The 19860-nt window shown below is 41.8% G+C and overlaps 1 protein-coding gene and 1 long non-coding RNA gene across 2 annotated transcripts in view; one reads left to right on the forward strand and one right to left on the reverse strand.

The window, feature by feature from the left end:
* Positions 1-1281: 1281 nt before the first annotated feature.
* Positions 1282-18328, forward strand: LOC118495955. Its single transcript, XR_004898410.1, has 3 exons — positions 1282-1293; positions 4536-4539; positions 18192-18328. It is a non-coding gene; the product is annotated as an uncharacterized LOC118495955 (long non-coding RNA).
* Positions 7423-19860, reverse strand: part of pigg (phosphatidylinositol glycan anchor biosynthesis class G) — a 101727-nt gene continuing 89289 nt past the window's right edge. The window contains exons 11-13 of the mRNA XM_031280059.2: positions 18461-18770; positions 13397-13560; positions 7423-7941 (exon numbers count right to left, since the gene is read on the reverse strand). Coding sequence (XP_031135919.1) covers positions 7719-7941; positions 13397-13560; positions 18461-18770 — 697 coding nt within the window. The 3' untranslated portion in view covers positions 7423-7718. The remainder of the gene's footprint in view (positions 7942-13396; positions 13561-18460; positions 18771-19860) is intronic.

The raw sequence follows: 19860 nt of genomic DNA on the forward strand, positions 1-19860 counted from the left end.
TGACAAATGCTCTTTATAGACACTCAAACTTCATCAGCAGAAAACCCAGGGAATGACAAATCACATTTCTGGCGGCTGGCGGAAAATCTGCAGTCAACACCAAGAAAAATGATCACTGTAATGATATTATTATATTCAGTGTACTCTGGGACTCAAACTCCACAGAACTAAAGTGGTAGCTGATGATCATTATCAAAACATAATTCATCTTCAGCACTGTAAAAGCCCCGAGTACTCCATAACACCAACAACATCGTTTTTACCTTCAGAACACAAATCTTCATTTGAGAAGATGTATTGCTATTCATTTTAAATGTCAACTAAGAAGAAACTTGGATAACATTCACAAAAAAACTTGTACATACCTAATAACGTGTTTTGTATCATACTTTATCATAGCCACGTAGGGGGCTACCATGACGCCATTTTGTGTATAGTAAGTGATGTCAATCCAATACACTTTTTGTCATATTCAGCGAATATCTCCTCACGGTCATCTAGCTCTCGATTTTCTGTGTGCGCTGAAAAAAAATAATCCAGTGTTCCTACACTGTGTGGCTGTGTGAATGGAAAACAAACAGAAAGGTGCGCACGAGCCAAACACCACTATTCCAGCCAATCAGCAACAGGTGGCGCGAGCAAGCAAGTGATGGGGCCGGGGTAGCTCACCTGGTAGAGCGTGTGCTCCATCTACAGGGGCTTAGTCCTCGCCACAGCGGCTGCCCCTTGCTGCATGTCATTTCCCTTCTCTCTTCCCTATCATGTCTAAGATGTCCTATCAAATAAAGGCCTTAAAGCAACACTAAAGAACTTTTCCCTCTTCGGTGCCCCTACAGGTTGGAAGCGGAATTTGTCCATTACATTACATTATGCAAGTTTGCCAGATCGGGTAGCGGATCTGTAGTTTGAATGAACTGGACAATGTAATGTAATAGACAATTCCGCTTCCAACCTGTAGGGGGACCGAAGTGGGAAAAGTTCTCTAGTGTTACTTTAAAGTGCCAAAAACATAAAAAGTGAGGGGGGTGGGGGGAGGCATCGGCCGGCCAGGAGTTAAAAAGAAGTTGTATGACCGGGATATGAGGGACATCGGTGAGGCGTTTCAACGCTGCAGAAACCTCTGTGATGTCGAAGGAATGAAACTGATGAGGGCTCTCGTCGTTATGGACACGTGAGTAACAACGTTGCCTTCGCTGTTTTACTGTTAGCCGTTTTCAACAGGTCAGTTTACTGTAACATCGTCCGTTTGCTATTGTTTGTGATGGCTGCTCCTAGGTGGCTGGCTTTACAGCAGTAGCAACAGTTTGCTAATCCACAACCTAACGTGAGCTAATATTGACTCTGCCATATTTCCTTTAGTCAGCAGAGACACTAAGGCCTCCTGCACACTGCCTGCGTGGCGTGAGCGTGGCGTTTCTGTTGCGTGGTGGCTGCGTGGCGTTTTCTACATCTTTGCACACCAGAAACGTGTCTGACGCGGCGCTGCTGCTGCTAGCCTTGTCTGTACACATGGATGTTTCCCATTGATCCAATGAAATAATTATGATTACAGCAAAAACGTCGGCAGTATTGACGACAAAATAAGCTACAGAATATTTCGTTCTGTATTGACAGGTGCAATATTAGAAAATCGATAATTATTTATTATTATCTTTTTAAATTACATTATACAATACAATTATATCTGCATTTACATCAAAACCTAGAGACTTTCAAACATCAAAATGTCATTTATGAAATGTATTTGTGTCAAATGACATATAAACATCTTTTCGTATTCTATTTTGCCTGGAAACGCTTCCAACACGCTTGCGTGTCTCGTTAAAAAAAAAGGCGTCGGTCCTATTTCTAGAATGCACGCGTTTCCTCGAGCCGCGCCTGAGACGTGTGTGTCACGCAGGCAGTGTGTAAGCTCTAACCTGTTAACATGGGAGCCGAAATAAAAACGGACACGCCACGCAGCTGACACGCTCACGCCACGCAGGCAGTGTGCAGGAGGCCTAACAGAAGTGGTCATTATCGCAATGCGAGTCCATGAATCTGGGTGGTGGCGATTCTGAAGGGGGGGGGGGGAGCGGGGGTGTATTTGTTTGGCAGTTGAGTTCAAATATCCATCCAAAATACATCCCTTACAGCACCTTTAAAGATATCCGTTTACAAAGACATAACGATGCTCGTTAGACAAGCAAAGGGATGTGAAGCATCCTGAACACTGACAGGTCATCACCTGGTTCATAAACTATTTCCATCAGACTTTAAGATTCCTTATTCCGCCCGTAGAGGGGAAAAGGCACTTACAACAGTATGCTGTGAATAAAAAAAAAGAGGGTCAATTCAGTTTTGCTCAGGGTCCTGCTATTGATGCAAACCAGCTAACCTGCAGTGATCCATATGCAGCGTGCGTCAGTGACCCTGTGTTTTCAAAATGTAAATTCTCTTGTTTGTCTGACTTTTCAATGATGTTCAGGACATTTAAATTCAGTTCTCTGTGGGTATAGTCAGTCTCTGTCAAGGTGAGCCACAGCAACAAGCATGCCGGCACCAAAACAAGTGTGAAGCTCATCTTGCATCAGACAAAGTCTATTCAGAAACACACTGAACATCAGCATAGCTTTTTTTTTTTTTTTTTTTTTTTTTTTCCTTACTCGCTTTGGCATCTGCTTCTCCGACGCCCATGGCACCTTGGGGGCTGTCAGTGATCCTAGCCTCGGGAAAGATGCTGGTTCAAGGAAGACAGCTCATCAAGCTGAGTGACAAGTGTTGGGGCAGGAACTTACAATTCTCTTTTTCTGCCTCGGGGTGAAAAGTTGCACACTGTGGCTTTAACACTACATCTTCTAATTTGCTTTTTTTCTGGACAAATCTCAAAGGGTAATGATGTAAGAACTGCCAGGTTATAATCAGGAAAGAGCTTTGAAGTAGTCACAGCTGGTCATTGACATCACAGACACCCATAACTCAGCAAAATAACTGCTGGAGGCTTTGCTTTTATTTTGTAATGCACCGCTGCAATAAAACTCCGTAGTAGCTACTGTATACTGGAGGTGAGGCACAGAAGCTGCAAGTTTATGATGTACGGGAGACTTGTACGCATCTGCACTGTAACTGCTGCTTATTTCCAAGCAATCGGTGATATACTATAGTAATACAGAGTGTTCCTTAAGTACTAGAACGGCAACACACCGCTGCCTGCTGATTTGGCTCCAAACTCTTGGTGGTTTGGATGATAGCTTTACTTTGGTGGTATTCTCAGTCATACTGAAGGAACAGATTAAGTAGAAGTTAATGAAGTCTGGAAATGATATGATCTGTATATCCAAATTGTAATGTACATATACAGAAGGACTCTGCTGGATATAAGAGCGAGTAAAAAAGGGAATTATGTTCCTGCAGCCGCACTTTAAGATCATCAAACTAAAATGACTTTAGTATTTTTGTCCTACTATATAAACTAAACTCAGCAAAAAAAGAAACGCCCCTTTTTCAGGACACTGTATTTCAAAGATACTTTTGTAAAAATCTAAATAACTTTAGATATCTTCAGTGTAAAGGGTTTAAACAATGTTTTCCATGCTTGTTCAATGAACCATACACAATTAATGAACATGCACCTGTTGAACGGTCGAAAAGACAATAACAGCTTAAGGGCGGTAGGCAATTAAGGTCACAGTTATAAGAAAATTAGGAAAGTAAAGAGACCTTTCTACTGACTCTGAAAAACACCAAAAGAAAGACGCCCAGGGTCCCTGCTAGTCTGCGTCAACGTGCCTTAGGCATGGTGCAAGGAGGCATGGGGACAGCAGATGTGGCCAGGGCAATACATCGCAATGTCCCTACTGTGAGACGCCTAAGACAGCGCTACAGGGAGACAGGAAGCACAGCTGATCGTCCTCTCAGTGGCAGACCACGTGTAACATCACCTGCATAGGATCGGTACATCTGAATATCACACCTGAGGGACAGGTACAGGATGGGAACAACAACCGCAACAACTGGCCACTCTGGTGCAGAACATGAGGAGGAGATGTACTGCAGTACTTAATGCAGCTGGTGGCCACAACAGATACTGAGAGCTACTTTTGATTTTGACCCCCCCTTTGTTCAGGGACACATTAATCCATTTCTGTTAGTCACATGTCTGTGAAAATTGTTCAGTTTATGTCTTAGTTGTTAAATCTTTTAATGTTCATACAAATATTTGCATATGTTAAGTTTGCTTAAAATATAAAAGCAGTTGAAAGTGACAGGACGTTTCTTTTTGCTGAGTATATATCTCCTATTGAACAATGTGGGAAATAAAGAAAACAATGGGGATGTGTAGAGTGTAGATGAATGACTGCCTTTCATATCCTGCCTCAGTAAGGTCAAGTAGCAAATGTAATATGTCATTAAATGTGCAATGACTTGACACTGGCCAGTTTGATGGCATACAAGTGTTTCCTACAGGCAGCCTTGCACTGATTTTGTGCCGTTACATAACTCCAGCTAAGTCCTTATTGATAGACACTGAAACAAACAGGTTGAAGGTTAAAAAGATCAGTGTGTCTGGTGTTGTTGATGTGCTGCAGACCTCTCGCTGACATTACATGCATTAGAAATGCTTGCCAAGACACTGAAATTGCTATGGAATTGATAAAATCTCAGTTAGAGCTGGAGAAGGTATCCTGAGAAAATGATAACATATAATATGTTATTTCCTTTCTTTCCTCGGCTTACTTCAGTACGACCAGATTCTGGATGTCTGGGCTGAATTGTGAACTGAACGCCATTCTCAATTTAATTATATGGGATCATCAGCTCATTTATTTATTGGAAATTATTATATGACTAAATATAGGTCAGTAAGTGGTTAATAATTAATATATTGCAATAAAAGCAATACAATTTGTTACATTTAGTTTATTATCCAGCCATGAATCTAAACAGACACCTTGAATAGTTCTACCTGCTCATCTGATCGGATATATGTAAAAGCCTTTAGTTTGTACTTAAAGACGCAGACTCTATAAACCCACTCACCTTAATAGCAGTAGAAACAGACTGTATGTTCACCCACAGTGAGATATCTAGTGCAGCTTTGGGTCAGCCATTTCTAAAATCAGTAAATGGAGGGTTAAATATGTTTAAGATTGAAACACAAAAGGGAGAAAAAAAAAAAGATGACATAATATGTTACATATTTTAAATGTTCTGAAGAGAAACAAACACTTTGAAAACGTCCACATTAGAAGCCCCTGCCCCTCCATGGTACAGCCATGTGTTTTCACTTCTGCTGCCTGATTGGACCTCCTCTCAGGAGCCATGGGCACACACACACTCTGCTTGATTAAGGTCTCCCTCAAACGTCTGTTAGCTTTGTCGTACCTGGGCAACTTAACCCTTTACAAGCCTTTTTCACAGCAGACATGTTGACTTGTCACAGCACCAGTGTTACTAATAACATTAATGATGGCTCTGTTGTATCCCAAGTGTTCCAGCAAGCCATGACAGTGACTACGTTTACATGCAAACCAATATTCCACTATTATTTCGAAATATGACAATATTCTGAATTTGATATGTCATGTAAACACCATATTTCATTTGGATAAGGCCTTTTTCTTAATCTAGCATTTTCAGATTAATACATGTGGGATATTCCAGTATTATTCAGGTTTTAGAGGCATTCTTTGGACATGTATACAGCGCATTGGGAATATGCGTCTCAATCAGGATTTTTACCACAGTTTATGGCCTCTAGCCTGTTTACGCCTTATGGTCAGCTCTGTGCGTTGCTATTGTTGCTGTAAACAAACCAACTACTTAATACATCCATGAAACCAACCAGCTAACAGTTTGCAAGGCTGCGGTAGAGATGCATGCCCAAAAGAAAAAAGAGGAGAAATGCAGTTACTTTTAAACATTATGAAAGACTTGGATATCAACAGGTTTTTGGATGTGCGCAAACATCGCAACGCTGACCTTTTCAGGAAGGTGGTTGAAGGAATGAAAGAGGAAGGGTGTGTTCGAACAAGTCCGCATCGGGGGGAAAAATAGGATTTTTCCACTGGTGGCGGACTGATGACAGCCTCCCTCTTTTATTCATTACATTACATTACATTTAGCTGACGCTTTTATCCAAAGTGACTTACAATTGCTATATATATATATATATATATATATATATATATCAGAGGTTGCACACCTCTGGAGCAACTAGGGGTTAAGTGTCTTGCTCAGGGACACATTGGTTGATGTATCGCCGTGGGAATCGAACCCGGATCTCCCACACCAAAGGCATGTGTCATATCCACTACGCCATCACCCCCCTATCACCCTTATTCCTTCAACCAGCTTCTTGAAAATGTCGGCGTTGAGATGTTTGCGCACATCCAAAAACCATGTTGATATCCAAGTCTTTCGTAATATTTAAAAGTAGGTGTGCAGCCTTACAAACGGTTGGCTAGTTGGTTTAATGTACAACAACCAGCAACCATATAACAACTTATAATACATCCATTCCAGCAACGCACAGAGCTGACCATAAGCCGAAAACAGACAAGAGGTCGTAAACTGTGGTAAAACCCTCAAATGAGACGCATATTCCCAGGGGCGTAGCACAAAATTCTAGGCCCTGTAGAAAGGCATTTTCTTTGGGCCCCTCCCCGCATCCACAGCTGTTCATTCTAGCATCTTTTTGGGCCCTCCTCACATGAGGGCCCTGGGTACTCAGTCCGACGCCCCTGCATATTCCCAACATGTCCAAAGAATGCTTCTAAAACCTGAATAATACCGGCATATCCCACATGTCTCAATTGGAAAATGGTCTTTATTCAAACAGAATGTAGTGTTTATATGACCCATATCAAATTCGGAATAGTAGTTTGCATGTAAACATACTCATTGTGACAGTGAGCCAGAATGCACAATACCAGGACCCTGAGAGTGAAGCAGCTAAATGGAACTCTGCCATCATTCATTTTATTAGTCAACACCTGTGCTTTTCCTATTGTGGCAAGTCAAAATATCCTCCGTGAAAGAAACCTGAGTCGAATTTGGTGACCTCGTGTAATTCGCAGCGTTGCTCAGCCAAACCTCAACTTCTGTTCTGATCGGCCAGAATAATTGAAACACCTGTGCGGATGCGGGACAAAAGAGTTGAGCTCCCTGAGCACCCAAACATCACGTTTACACTAAACACTATGCTATGCTAAACATACAACACATGATGCTCTCCCATGCAACACCAAAGTCATTCAATTACACATGTAGCGAAACATCATTAACGTTTTTCTTTTGAGCTGCTGTAGCACAGGAATTTCCCCAGTGTGGGATTAATAAAGTCTATTTTATCTTATCTTATCAAACTCTGCTCTGCAGCTCACTGTACAGCAGTCCCTGAGCTCACATACTGTATGTAAAAAAGTTTCTCTTTCAAAACGCTTCTTTATGTCATTTGAATTTTATTAGTTCCACAAACATTTTTCCCTTGGAAATTAAATATTCAAATAGACCTCTCAAAAATACAATGTAAGTGCATTGTCAAATTTTTTTTTTTGCAAACCCAACAAAGAAAGGACCCTTTATGAAGCATCTGTTCACATATTGTTAACAGATCAGTATACTACAGAGTACAGGGAAAGCATATTGTAGAGTGTATGGGTCTGAAAGTCTTACGCAGACTATTAAGAGACTGTGCCTGACCCTTTGACTTCCCTTAAGGGAAGATCTTTGGTCCCCTAAGACTTACTGGAACTGTGGCTTTGCTCCATGGTGTTGAAGAAGAGACAGACTCCTGCAGTCAGCAGCAGGTGCATGGACTCGTACAGTAATTTGGGTGAAAAGACGCTCCATATGAAGAGATGGTAGCGCAGAGCGGTCACCAGCACAATGTAGGCTGCAGCTGGCACAGACCTCAGCAGGGCCAAACAGTAGCAGCCATGGCCGAGTGCGACCGGGCTCCTGCAGAGAGGAGAAGGATTGATCAGAGAGAAGGGGAGGCACTGCAAAGAGCAAAGCAGGCGACTCTGTGCTGCGAATAACTTCCTGGCGAGCAACACGGAAAAGTTTACACGTGAACCAAGGTCACTCTAAGCTGCTTTATGTTTTTTTCTTCCAAAAGATGATGTCAAATCAGTAAAGCTGCAGATTGTTTGATGTTTTATAGCGAACGGCTCACATTTTGGAGTTTTTTACCTTACGCATGTACCCGGGAGAAGAGTCTGATCCAATTATCTTCTCACAATAATACGGATTTCTGGCAAATTCTGATAAAGAAGTTAATGACTTTAAAACTTGCATGATGGGAGGAGGAGGGGGTGCAGTGAGGGGATTAGGAGATGGTGATGTAAAAAAAACACCAAACACACAGGGATACACAAAGAATTGTGTACAACTAGACTTCATCTCTGACTCACTGAAACACATGGAGACTTTAGCACAGGGATCTGTTCATGTTCATTTAAACAGCCCAGCTGAGGGGGAGGAACTTTAAAGCCGTTTCCCAAGACAAGAGAAGTAGGAGATGTGGGAAGCGGTCCAGTTTGGAGGAGGGAATTCAATCAAAGGGCCAACATTTATATTACTAACGTGCAAAACTACATCTGTGTGCTAAGAGTCTCTCATAAAGGAAACTTTTATGAACCACTTCATGAACTCAGTTTTGTTTTTGTAGTGTTGGACATCATATTTTTGTTGTGATCACATTTTAGCTGCCAATGACATTCTGGAGATGTGGGGCATCATCATTAGGTTGAACGATGCAATTGGTCAGATGATCATCAGCCAGATTTAAAGGGACATGCAGTGCGTTATAAATGTACAAAAGAACCCAGCGTAAAATAGTTATAAGCTGAGTAATCGGGTCGATTAATGCCATCTTGAGATAATCGGCATGGGCCGATGCCTGCGCTCACAAGGCCGATTAACATCTGCAGGCAGCCTTGTCAGAGTGGCTGCTGTGGAACAAAGTCAGCGCTCCCCCTTGTGTCAATTTCGCCATTCTACAGGCAGATGTCAGCGTCATGGCTGCAAGCCTTCAAACAGCTAAACTAGCAAAAGGGCTTGAGAAACTATTGTATGGGCATCCCCAGCACCCACGCCTACTCCCAAAGAGTACAACATTTATCAGATTTGTCATTTGGGATCGTTGTGGGATGCTAAGCAAGTGTAACTGTGAAGCCTTTTAGGGTATGTTATAGCCTACAACTAAACACAGACTAAACCGAGACAATGCAGACAATAACGGCGTTAAATAAATGTACATGATATCATCCATTGGCTGCCCTGCTCTATAAATATCGGCATTGGCCATTGAAAAACCCACATCGGTCGACCACTAGTGTAATATGAGCAGAATGAAGGATAAATGAAGCAATGACTGAGGAAGATCCTGCCGCTGGAAATCCTCCTCCAAACCACTGAAATAAGAGTTTGATGGAAGGCTACGTTGTCCTTCAGTACATGATGTGCACAGAAGATTACCTGTCTGTCACCATCTCCACTGCTTTTTTCACAGCTCTCAGCTCAGGTCATGTCAATAAGCCAATGCAGCCTCTTGGAAAGCAAGTACACAGTGAAAATAGAATCGCCTGAATATGTGTTTTACTGGTCATATTTACGATTAGAGACGGTTTTAATAATGGCAATTAAGTCAAGTGGTGTTGATGGGCCTCCCCTGATTGGCCAGTTCTGAAGGTTCACAGCGACTATGTGCACTGAAACAATGAACACATGCTCTTTGCCTTAAGTAAAGTTTGACTGTGTCAAGGGAGACCCGTTGAAAAGCTACCGATCAAAGTCCATTTCCAGTACTTGCCTTGTGGTCGAGCTGCTGATGGTGCAGAGTGAATTCTTAATGAGCTACTGTATATGAGACTATTTTAGAGTTCCATTTGTCAAAATGTCTCTAAGTGTCTGAGTGCATATTACAGGTAGGGCTTAAGTAGAAAGCACCACTCTATGAATAACAACAACAACAGAGAAAGATGGTGATGTCATGTTGTAATATAATGTTAACAAGCTGGATTCAATGTGATCATGCATCATAGAACAAGTCCCTGCAGCGGCCTCTCGCTGGCCGTGTTTTCTTCTTCGAACTTTGACCCTTTCACAGTGTGTTTTCAGTTCATGACAGTTAACTGTAACATTTCAGTTGCCTAAAAATGTCTTGTTCGGTCTTGCTTGAATCACCCATCCTCAGCTATGCTAAGTTTTTTCAACTCTAGACGTTCAGGGCGGCCCGGCAAAAAAACGCGAGCCACTCATCAACGCAAGAGCAGCTAGCAAAACGCTTCACTGTCATTGAAAACAATTACAAAAATCCGCCCCTGGCTGTTAAAACGTGCTCTGTCTGATCAGGGCTTAAGGAGTCGGATGTGTTTTTTCTCTCCCAGTAAGTACATTATTTTTTAAGTCTGTTTTCCACTAGCCAAAATTAGCATTCAAATTAATATGTTAATGTGAATTACGGATGCACCTTGCTAATCAAGTTAGCACTAGCGTTAGCTGGTAGCGTAGCGCTCCTCCCCAGCTCTACCCTCGCGTCCAAATATGGTCCCTTTTGGATCCCAAAAAAACCAAGACGGCAACGGCCAAAATGCCACTTTAAAAGGGGAGTCCACAAACCAATGGGTGACGTCACGGTGGCTACGTCCACTTCTTTTATACAGTCTATGATTGCAGCACACAATATGAAAGTGATGGGCAGACTAAACAACATACTGGTGATTTGGCTATTCAGAGGGTAAAACCACAGTGAATGTGGCGAGGCCGCCAGGCTCCACCACCACTTTCTGCATGTAGGCAGATCGGTCGTGCTGCCAGTCTAAATGTGATTTACTGTCCGCTTGCATTGTTGTTGCAGTTTTGGTTCACAAGTGAAATGGATCAATTCATGAGCTGCGTTTTCAGACGTAACATTTTAGGCTGGAATTTGAACTTGTATACATTCACAGGTGTTATGTTGTTATTGGTTACTGTAAAGTGAATTTCCTTAGAAAATAAATGCCACAGCTTTGCCGAACTTGCCATGGAGTAGCTTCAATCACAGCTCGGGTTGACTTTTCATTTGTAACCTCTCTACTCTTGTGATGCTACAGGGAAGATAATGGGGGTCATTATAATCACTTTGGAAGCATGAATGATGAGGTTTTGACAATGTCTTGTCAAGAGTCAAACTTTTGGACACAGAACATTTTTTACCTCATTGTAGTGCTAAATGAAAGGTTGAGAGGTCGTCGACATCACAGAGTCATTCTCTGAGGACCTTTAATATCCACATCTAGTGTCAGGCCAGCCAGGAGCTGTTCTGGTCCAAAGTGTTGGATGGACAAATCAAAACCAAATCATCTTTTCCATCTCTAGGCTCTGCCGCTAGCAGCACAAACCGTTTGAGATGAGTATAACTTTTTAATCACAGACTGGCTGAACTACTGAAATGTTAAACACATCATTTCAAATGTGGGATCCAAGATCGTGCATGGGTATACACACCCTTGATGAGACTTTTGTGCTAACAAAATTAAAACCTTTTTTTACATAAAGAAGTGACCTTTTTAATCACAAGGCTGCAGCATGGATATTTCCATGCAGATCTGTTACTGACATTTAAACAAAAAGGCAGGTTAACTCTTTTAATAAAAAAACCATCACCTTTTAAGTGGGGTGGCACGGGGGGGGGACCAATAAAGGGGTGGTGGGGGGAGTTTGGATAGTCGTCATGGAAACATTAATTGGTAATTGTGACAAGGGCTGGGATAATTGGCAGAACAGTCAACCAAGTGACAGTACTCTATGGAAATCAATGGAATACAAATGGTACAATGGATACAAATGGAAATCAAAATTGTCAATTGTCTGGTCCAATGGATTGGGGATGGGGGTGGGGGGGGGGAGACGATGACCACCCCAACGACAGTGGTGACCTTTGGCCATAGTTCATAATCACACTTTTTTTAAACTTTTACTTCTAATACTTAAGTACATTTAATATGAGAAAATTACTTTTGATACTTAAGTACAGTAAATATATCAGATACTTTAAGACTTTTACTCAAGTAATATTCTAAAAGGAGACTGATAACATACTTACATACTTTTACTCAAGCATTGCTTTCAAGTACTTTATACAAGACTCACAATAATGTTTTCATAAAACTGAATTGTCAGTAGGTTGTCTTGATCAAGTTGAAATGTATAGTACTACCACTTGGAGGGACAGAAGCTGGACATTTTAACCATTTCCATTACTTACAGCTAACTATTTCAACTTCTCTGCTCGCGCGCTCACTCACTTTCTCTTAAAACTGAGGGCGATGGGCAGCTCACTATTTATTTTAAATATAGTAGTAAAGATCAGCATAACACCAATTGGTAATCCTATTTGGCTTATTACTTAACACAGACGTGGATATATTTCTGGCAGGAGCGCAGCAAAGAGGGCCATCCCTATAAACGTGATAGTCTGTCCCTGACTGAGTAATGAAGTTACACCATTGGTTGGTCGAGTGTTGGAGTTTCCCCATTGGCCGTTGTACAGTCTTCAATCATAGCTATGTTTATGCTCGACGCAGTGTTACCTGCACAAAAAAGTGTGCGCCAAAAGTGTCAAGTGATAAGTTCAAAGGTTTTTTTAGTTGAATGCAAAAGTTCAAACAGGCATCTGTAGAACATGACATTAGTTCATTACAGTGCAACTGTAAACATGACAAGATACTGATAAAGCAAATAACTTAAACTAGGAAGTGAAATAATGAATTCATTTTTTATAATAATATGTCTAAGGGTTTTAAAAAACGCCAATTTCTTTTGTTCACAAGACATTCAACCTTTTTTAAATTAGAATACGTTTGTTGTTTCAAATACAGGGATTGTATACTGTATAAAGTACAAGTATAATGTCCGTGAATAGATATGAGTTTAGAATTGATTACAGTTCTCATATAGCATTAAGGAGCTATATAGCAGAACGTGCAACCATGTTTGGTCTATGGCATTCTTCCGGTAACACTCTTCTTGATTCTTCACATAATGTTTTGTTTGTACGGCCTCTGGCGTTTCGGAGAATACTGCAACGGGTAGCCTATAGTATGCAGTATGTCCGTATCTCCCACGATGCTTCAGTACACTTTAAGAATAATCACTTGGGCCACTACCGAAAATTACAAAGGAACATTTAATATCCAGGAGTTTGCATTATAGACGCTGCTGACTATCCATACACGATCCAGCCTTATACTACATTTCAACCTAGTCTTGTTTATTCAAATCATGATTTCTATTTTTCATTTTTCTTTTTTTTTTGTTGGGTTAATGTTGATGAGTTGAGCTTTCCACGTACCCCCTGGAAACTGCATGAACAGCCCTGGGGTGCTTGGATGGATATCAGCCATAGAGTGACTTTAAAACTGACACTTACCTGTCTCTTTGTGAGCTGAGGAAGCAGACGAGGTGGCACGCCCAGAGCAGGGGCCCTGCGTAAGTGCTGAGGGCCGTTAAGAAGATGGCAGGGGCTTCCACGTAACTTTCCAGTCCAACAAAGCCGACTGAGATGTCGACGGTGGCGATGTTATTGGAATTGCCCTGCAGGAGCACAACGAAATCTTATTTTAGCATCACCTTTAGCATCACCAAGGGTGCAGGAATAACTAACCTTTTACAACGATCTGTGGGTGAGGCTTTGTAAGCATTACAGAGCTCTTAAGAACTGGCCTTTTGCTTTATCATCATTACTCTGAGCTTCTGCCGACTTCCCAGAGGCCCAGTTGTTGTTTGTGTTTTCCAGTCCCTGACCAGAGCAGCACACACAGCCTTCTGTTTGCTGGACTTAGAGCCACTCAGGCTACTGTGTAAGTGTGTACATGCGTATGTGCCAGCACAAGCATAACAACTGTTTATTTCTGGTGTATTTAACTTTCTTTTCGTGTTCAGAAGTTTCAGCTCAAGCTTTAGAAGATGTACTCACTGTTATGCAATCAGGATTTATAGCCACAATATAGACTAAAGGCTATTTGGTTCTGTCAATGTAGAGTATATTCACATAAGCAAAAATATGCCTTTGTTTAAATGTAATAATGTCGTTGTAAAAATGTTTCATAGCCTTAAAATATATGTGAAGGACTTTTTTATGAGCTTGTTTCATCACAAGCTCAACCAGCATCTGAGAGAATCATAGCTTCTTTTAAATTAAAGAATATCAAAATATATACAGAGGTCTGTCTTTGGCATTGATGTATTATAAGAAGTGGATACAGCGTGAGCCCCTCTCATTCCTATAAGAGTTGCTCAGTGGCGCAAAAAGCTATCATGGAGCCAAACCCGCAGCTAAATGTGGCCCATAGAGCAGGCACCTGACTATAACCACTAGAGACCTCCGCTGGCCGAGCCAGATACTTCCATTTGGCGCTCCGCTAACTTGAATGGGCTTAAAATGACTTAATCGTGCAGCTCTTTTAGACTTTCCAAATGTTATCGGAATGAATGGATCGAATTCTGATAGTGAAACAAGTCATTTTGTGAGGCTTGTTACGCTCAAAAAGTGTATCCACTGATTTACAGACGTCTCTTTCGCCATGCGGGTCTATGGGAAACAGTCTTTTTGTGCCACAAGTCTTCACGTGACGGACACGGAAGTTGTAATTCCACTGTTTGGTCACTATGTTCATTTTGCCGTCTGTCTATGGCCAGTGCAGATCATAAGGGCCTGTGTCCACATAGCGTTTCACTCTGGCAGAAAAGTGCTGGGGAGTGCTTCATCCCAGCGCTTCGTAGCGCTGCCAGACCTTCCTCCACAGCGCCACAGAGGAAGGTCTGTCTAGTCCACACAGCATTCCAGGATGGGAGAAAAACGTGCTCTGGTTTATTGGCATTTCTTTAAACCAATCACAATCGTCTTGGGCGGCGCTAAGCGCCGGACGGAGCAACGGCGCGTCTGCAAAATAGCCTCTGGAAGGAACTTGTTTTGGTGGAACGTGTACATTCAAAAGGTTGTTTTAGTCATGCAACAGAAAACTCAGATTGGACAGATAGTCTAGCAAGCTGTCTGGATTTACCCTGCAGAGATCTGAGGAGCAGTTAACCATAGTCCTCAGAAATCCACCGGAGGTTAGAACGCCAACACAAAGAAAGAGGAAGGTAACGGACATCCGGTGGAATGTCCTGCGGTACTTGAACAATCCCGAAAAAAAGAAACGTCGTCGAGATAGACTAGTTTGACAACAACATTAACATTAGGTAGGTAGCTAAGTTAATGCTATGTTAACGGGGGGTGGCTACATAGCTAGCAACAAGCTCACAACGCGCACTGTGATAAAACAGTCACCGCCAACATTGAGTGTCCGGCCCACTGAAATTGAAAAAAAAAGACACAGGCGCTCAGAAAAACACGTTAGGGCCTGTGTCCATATACTGTTTACTTCTTAGCGCCAGTGTCTTTTCCGCTTCGAAATGCTGGGAGGAAGTGCTCCCCAGTGCTTTTCTGCTAGGGAAAACACTACGTGGACACAGGCCCTTATGTGGACACTCAGTCGTAAGCAGGTTAAAAACCTTTTTTGACTAGAAAGACTGCTCAACTCCAGTGAATCGAAACACGTTACTGAACCCGAGTACAACTGTTCCCTAGACAATCATCTTTAGCCGAACCTACAATAAAGGACTCACAGGCAAGGTCATCCATGTTCAAATTTGCACTGCTCAGGTGGTCAATCTGACTTCTGGATGGCACATTCCGGTTACTGAAATCACCTGTGCCCTGTTCGCACTCAGAGATGCAGCCTTCAGACAAATCAATCAACCTGAGCCACTGAACCAACAGCACTTTTGAGAAACGCTCCCACGTCTGCTCACATCTTTTCCGGCAAAATTCTAATTGGCTCACTTACGGTATTTCAATTTTGTTAGTGTTCTATACTTAGCAAATTCAATTTCCATGCGCATAACAAGTGATAATTACATTTAGAATTCACTGTGATTGCGGCATGTATGCTCCACCACACACACACACACACACACACACACACACACACACACACACACACACAGAAAACTGTCTGGTGAAATCATCAGCAGGCATAAAGGATGGCTTTCTTGTTCAATTTGAATGCAACGATGATCCATGAGCAGCAACACATCAAGTAATGCTTTATCTCCCTTCTGTGCACACGTCTCTGATCACAGAGGACGAGAACATTAACAGCTGGCTCCATTTTAAGAGCAGGTTGGAGGCTGCATAATATGGACATTTAATACTTGCTTTCTTGCTGAAATCCTGCTGTGATCTTTCAAATGTAAGGAGTGTCATTCTGCACCATAAACAAATCCACCACTTGTGGAAAAAAAACAAACATCAAGTGCAAGAAATGTGAGTGAAATTCAGACAAATTTAATTGTCATAACAACTGTCAGAATGGGGCTGGTCTAATACAGCTCCATGCTGGAGTGTATGCATGGCATGCAAAGAAAAGAACAGAAATATCTACTGTAACGTATGTTTACTGGAAGTTCAGGTCAGTTCTGAGCTCTAAAAACGTCTTTGTGATGATTCATATTTTTATAAAGAAGGTTGCATCTGAATCCATACCAGCGGGGTGACTCGTCCCTACTCGTGTGGCAACACAAACTGTCTCATTTGTGAAGAATAAACACCTCCTTGCTGCTTTACTGACCATCTGGTTTTGGGACGATAAATCCACAGAAAATCCACTGCAAAGTCTGACTCATCCATCACTTCAAATGAGCAAGACAGCTCAAACGCAGACGGCACAAAACTTCTACCGTGAGATACTTAATTCATCATGTGACACGATTTAACTTTATTTGTGTGACACTAGCGATGGCTGCATCTGAGGTTACCTGGAATATGTCCCATAATCCTTGTGTTTTTGTGTGTTTGGCTGCCAAACAACCAGGACACTTTGAAAACAACAGCTTTCTGCCAATATTCATAGTAAAGCCTCTGAAAACACAACAGCAAAAGTGTTTCTCGACTCCGCATGAATGTCTTTATGATCAATTTGCTGCCCAGAGCTCACTGATCAACTGTAACTGTACTCGCTGATTAGATTTTAATTCAACATAATTTTGATTGTTCTGCATGACACCAGCTTTTGTTTCAGAGCAGCAAATTTAAATCACGCATGTCGCCGCTTTACAGATCTGTTATGGCTACAGCTTGTTTGAGAACGTTATTACTCAAAGGTCTGTAATCACATGCCTGGGCGCCTAGGCCGAAAATTGTCTGGTGGTGGTCTATTCCAGAGCCCATCACAGTATTAATGACCCGAGGGTGATGACGGTTATTAAATTGCTAGCGATGTGTTAACAACGATACACATCTGCTAAACAAATATCTGTCTGGGGTGGAGGTTAAATCAAAAGGCAGGTATCATAGATGCCTTTGAGGAACATTCATAGCTCATATTAACACATCCGCAGGAAACAACTAGTCCAGTGGGTCTTCATGCCAGCGCAGGATGAAAGTAATATCATTTACACACAAACACTTCCTCTGCCCAGAACTGCATCCTATTACAGTATCCAACACTTTATGTCAGGGCGTTAAATTTAGATGTCTCTTACAATCAGACAAGGAATAACTTGCTTACTGATTTGTTGTTCCCTGGACTCCCCCCTTTGTAGATATGTGGTGGTTTTGGCTCTGGTTCGCATCTTGACACTTCTGTCCTTTTGGCGTCAGCCCCAATAAGTAGCGCAATTTGTGCAATGGTTATAATTTGTAAACTGGTAATGGTTTGATAACTGCAAGACTTATTTTTAGATTTACTGCAGGGTGGATTTTTACTGGCTTGGACTACAATCAAAGATAAACTGGAGAGGTCGGTAGGGGAGTTCAAATAAGCTTGTCTGAATTTAATCTAACATTGCGCTCCCCACTGCCCTATTTACTGTTATTACACTGAAGATAAAACAGTTGGTAATATATATTAGTAACATTGTGGGGAAATGTTCCTCTGAGGTTTTGGTGTCTGTCCACTTCCGACATCAACTACCTTACCAACACTAATATGGGTTGCCAATAGGGGTAGGGTGATAGACCTTAAATTAATAACACAGTATTTTTGTTTTTTTTGCAGTAACGGTTGTCGATTATATCACAGTATTGCGATATTAAAAGGGATACTCCATTCAAAACATGATTCTACCTCTTTTCACTCTATAGCCAATATAAGAGAACATATCTTTGTAGAAAAACCAAGCAACCTGTTGATGCCGCTGTTGCTGCTACGTCACCCGGATCGTTGGTCTGATTGGTTGAAGGACTATCCAATTGCGTACAGAGTCATTTGAACTATGCCCGTTGATCACGCCTCTTGTGCAGTAGAAAATACAGAGCAGACTCCCCAGACTGATGTTCAATCTTAAAAGATTGAGCTTGGTCTGGTGATAGCCAGACTAAGTACAGCCCCATTTGACAGACAAAGCAGCTGTTATTCTCTCTATCACTGACATCATTATAGTTGCTTACCTGAAAGTAAAAGAAGGCCTGACCGAACCAGTAATGCATGATGGTGGTTTGGGCTGCGTCATAGTGGAGTTTCTTCCAGATAAACTGAGCCATGAGCGTCTGGACCAACAGGCAGCAGCAGAGGACCGGCAGGTTGTGAGCCCGAAACAACAGGGAAACCAACAAGACCAAGCCACTGTAAATCTCCCATAATCCCCTGCTCTTCAACTTGGCATCTGCTGTGATGATCTGGGATCGCAACAAGTCTTTGGTGCCCGTGAAGAGGATGCCCAAGATGAAGACGTAAACAAAGCGTGCCTCCACTGTTCCCCTAAAGGAGAAAGATAACAGACTGTGTCATTTTTGCATTTTGCAGTAAGCCAGTATTGATTTTTTTGTTGTATACAAAACTCCTTGTTCAATATTTGAGTAATTAGAGTAAGTGAGTCTGGGATGTGGACTCTGGCAGGCCTGCTGTACCCGTCCATGCATTTAGCAATTAAATAGCCACATATTTGGGTTTTGGGACATCATTTAATTCAGACTTTATATACTGAATGATCAAAGAAAAAGGCTTCTTATCAAATAAAGGTGACAACAAAAGATGTAACACAATGAACAAGAAGAATCAAATCAAACTAATTAACAGACCCAAAACAACCAACTAACAAATCAAATGCAATGGAGCATAAAGCCCCGGCAAAAGCTTTGAAAAGCAGACAGAAAATGTGACTCTTATTATTCTGACATTTCCTTGTGGAGAGAGATAACTTTGATAAATGGGCAAATATGACATCATCAGTAACAGCAGATACGGAAAAACGGAGGGTAAAAGCTCTAAACCATTTGACGTTTACGTTTCATTTGACTGACAACAATCCAATGATCGACAGTCTAACATACTGTACCTGTGGTTCCTGCATATTTCAGCATGGTCCTTTGCTATAATAGCTTTTCAAAGTTCACTATTTTCATTAATTCCATAACCCTGTGTCTTGTTAGACAGCGTTCCTTATATTTCTGTAACTCATAACCCTTCTTTCATTCAGTATGCAGTGTGTCAATGTAACATTAATAATTAAAGGTATGAGACTGGAAGACAAAATGAATCGCCTGAGGAAAACAGACTCTCACACCCATCACTCTGTATGTGTGTACATCACTCTGTACACCCTGTCTGTATTACTTTCTGCATCGCTATCATTTGAGAGACTTTCATTTATTTATTTATTATTTTGCATTTTAGGTCTTTATTTGTGACAGGACAGCTTAGACATGAAAGGGGAGAGAGGGAGAGAGAGAGGGGGAATGACATGCAGCAAAGGGCGGCAGGTCAGAATCTAACCCGCGGCCGCCGCGTCAAGGACTAAGCCTCTGTATATGGGCGCGCGCTCTACCAAGTGAGCTAACCAGGCGCCCGT

This window comes from Sander lucioperca, chromosome 1, assembly GCF_008315115.2.
Source record: "Sander lucioperca isolate FBNREF2018 chromosome 1, SLUC_FBN_1.2, whole genome shotgun sequence".
NCBI classification, from domain to species: Eukaryota; Metazoa; Chordata; class Actinopteri; order Perciformes; family Percidae; genus Sander; species Sander lucioperca.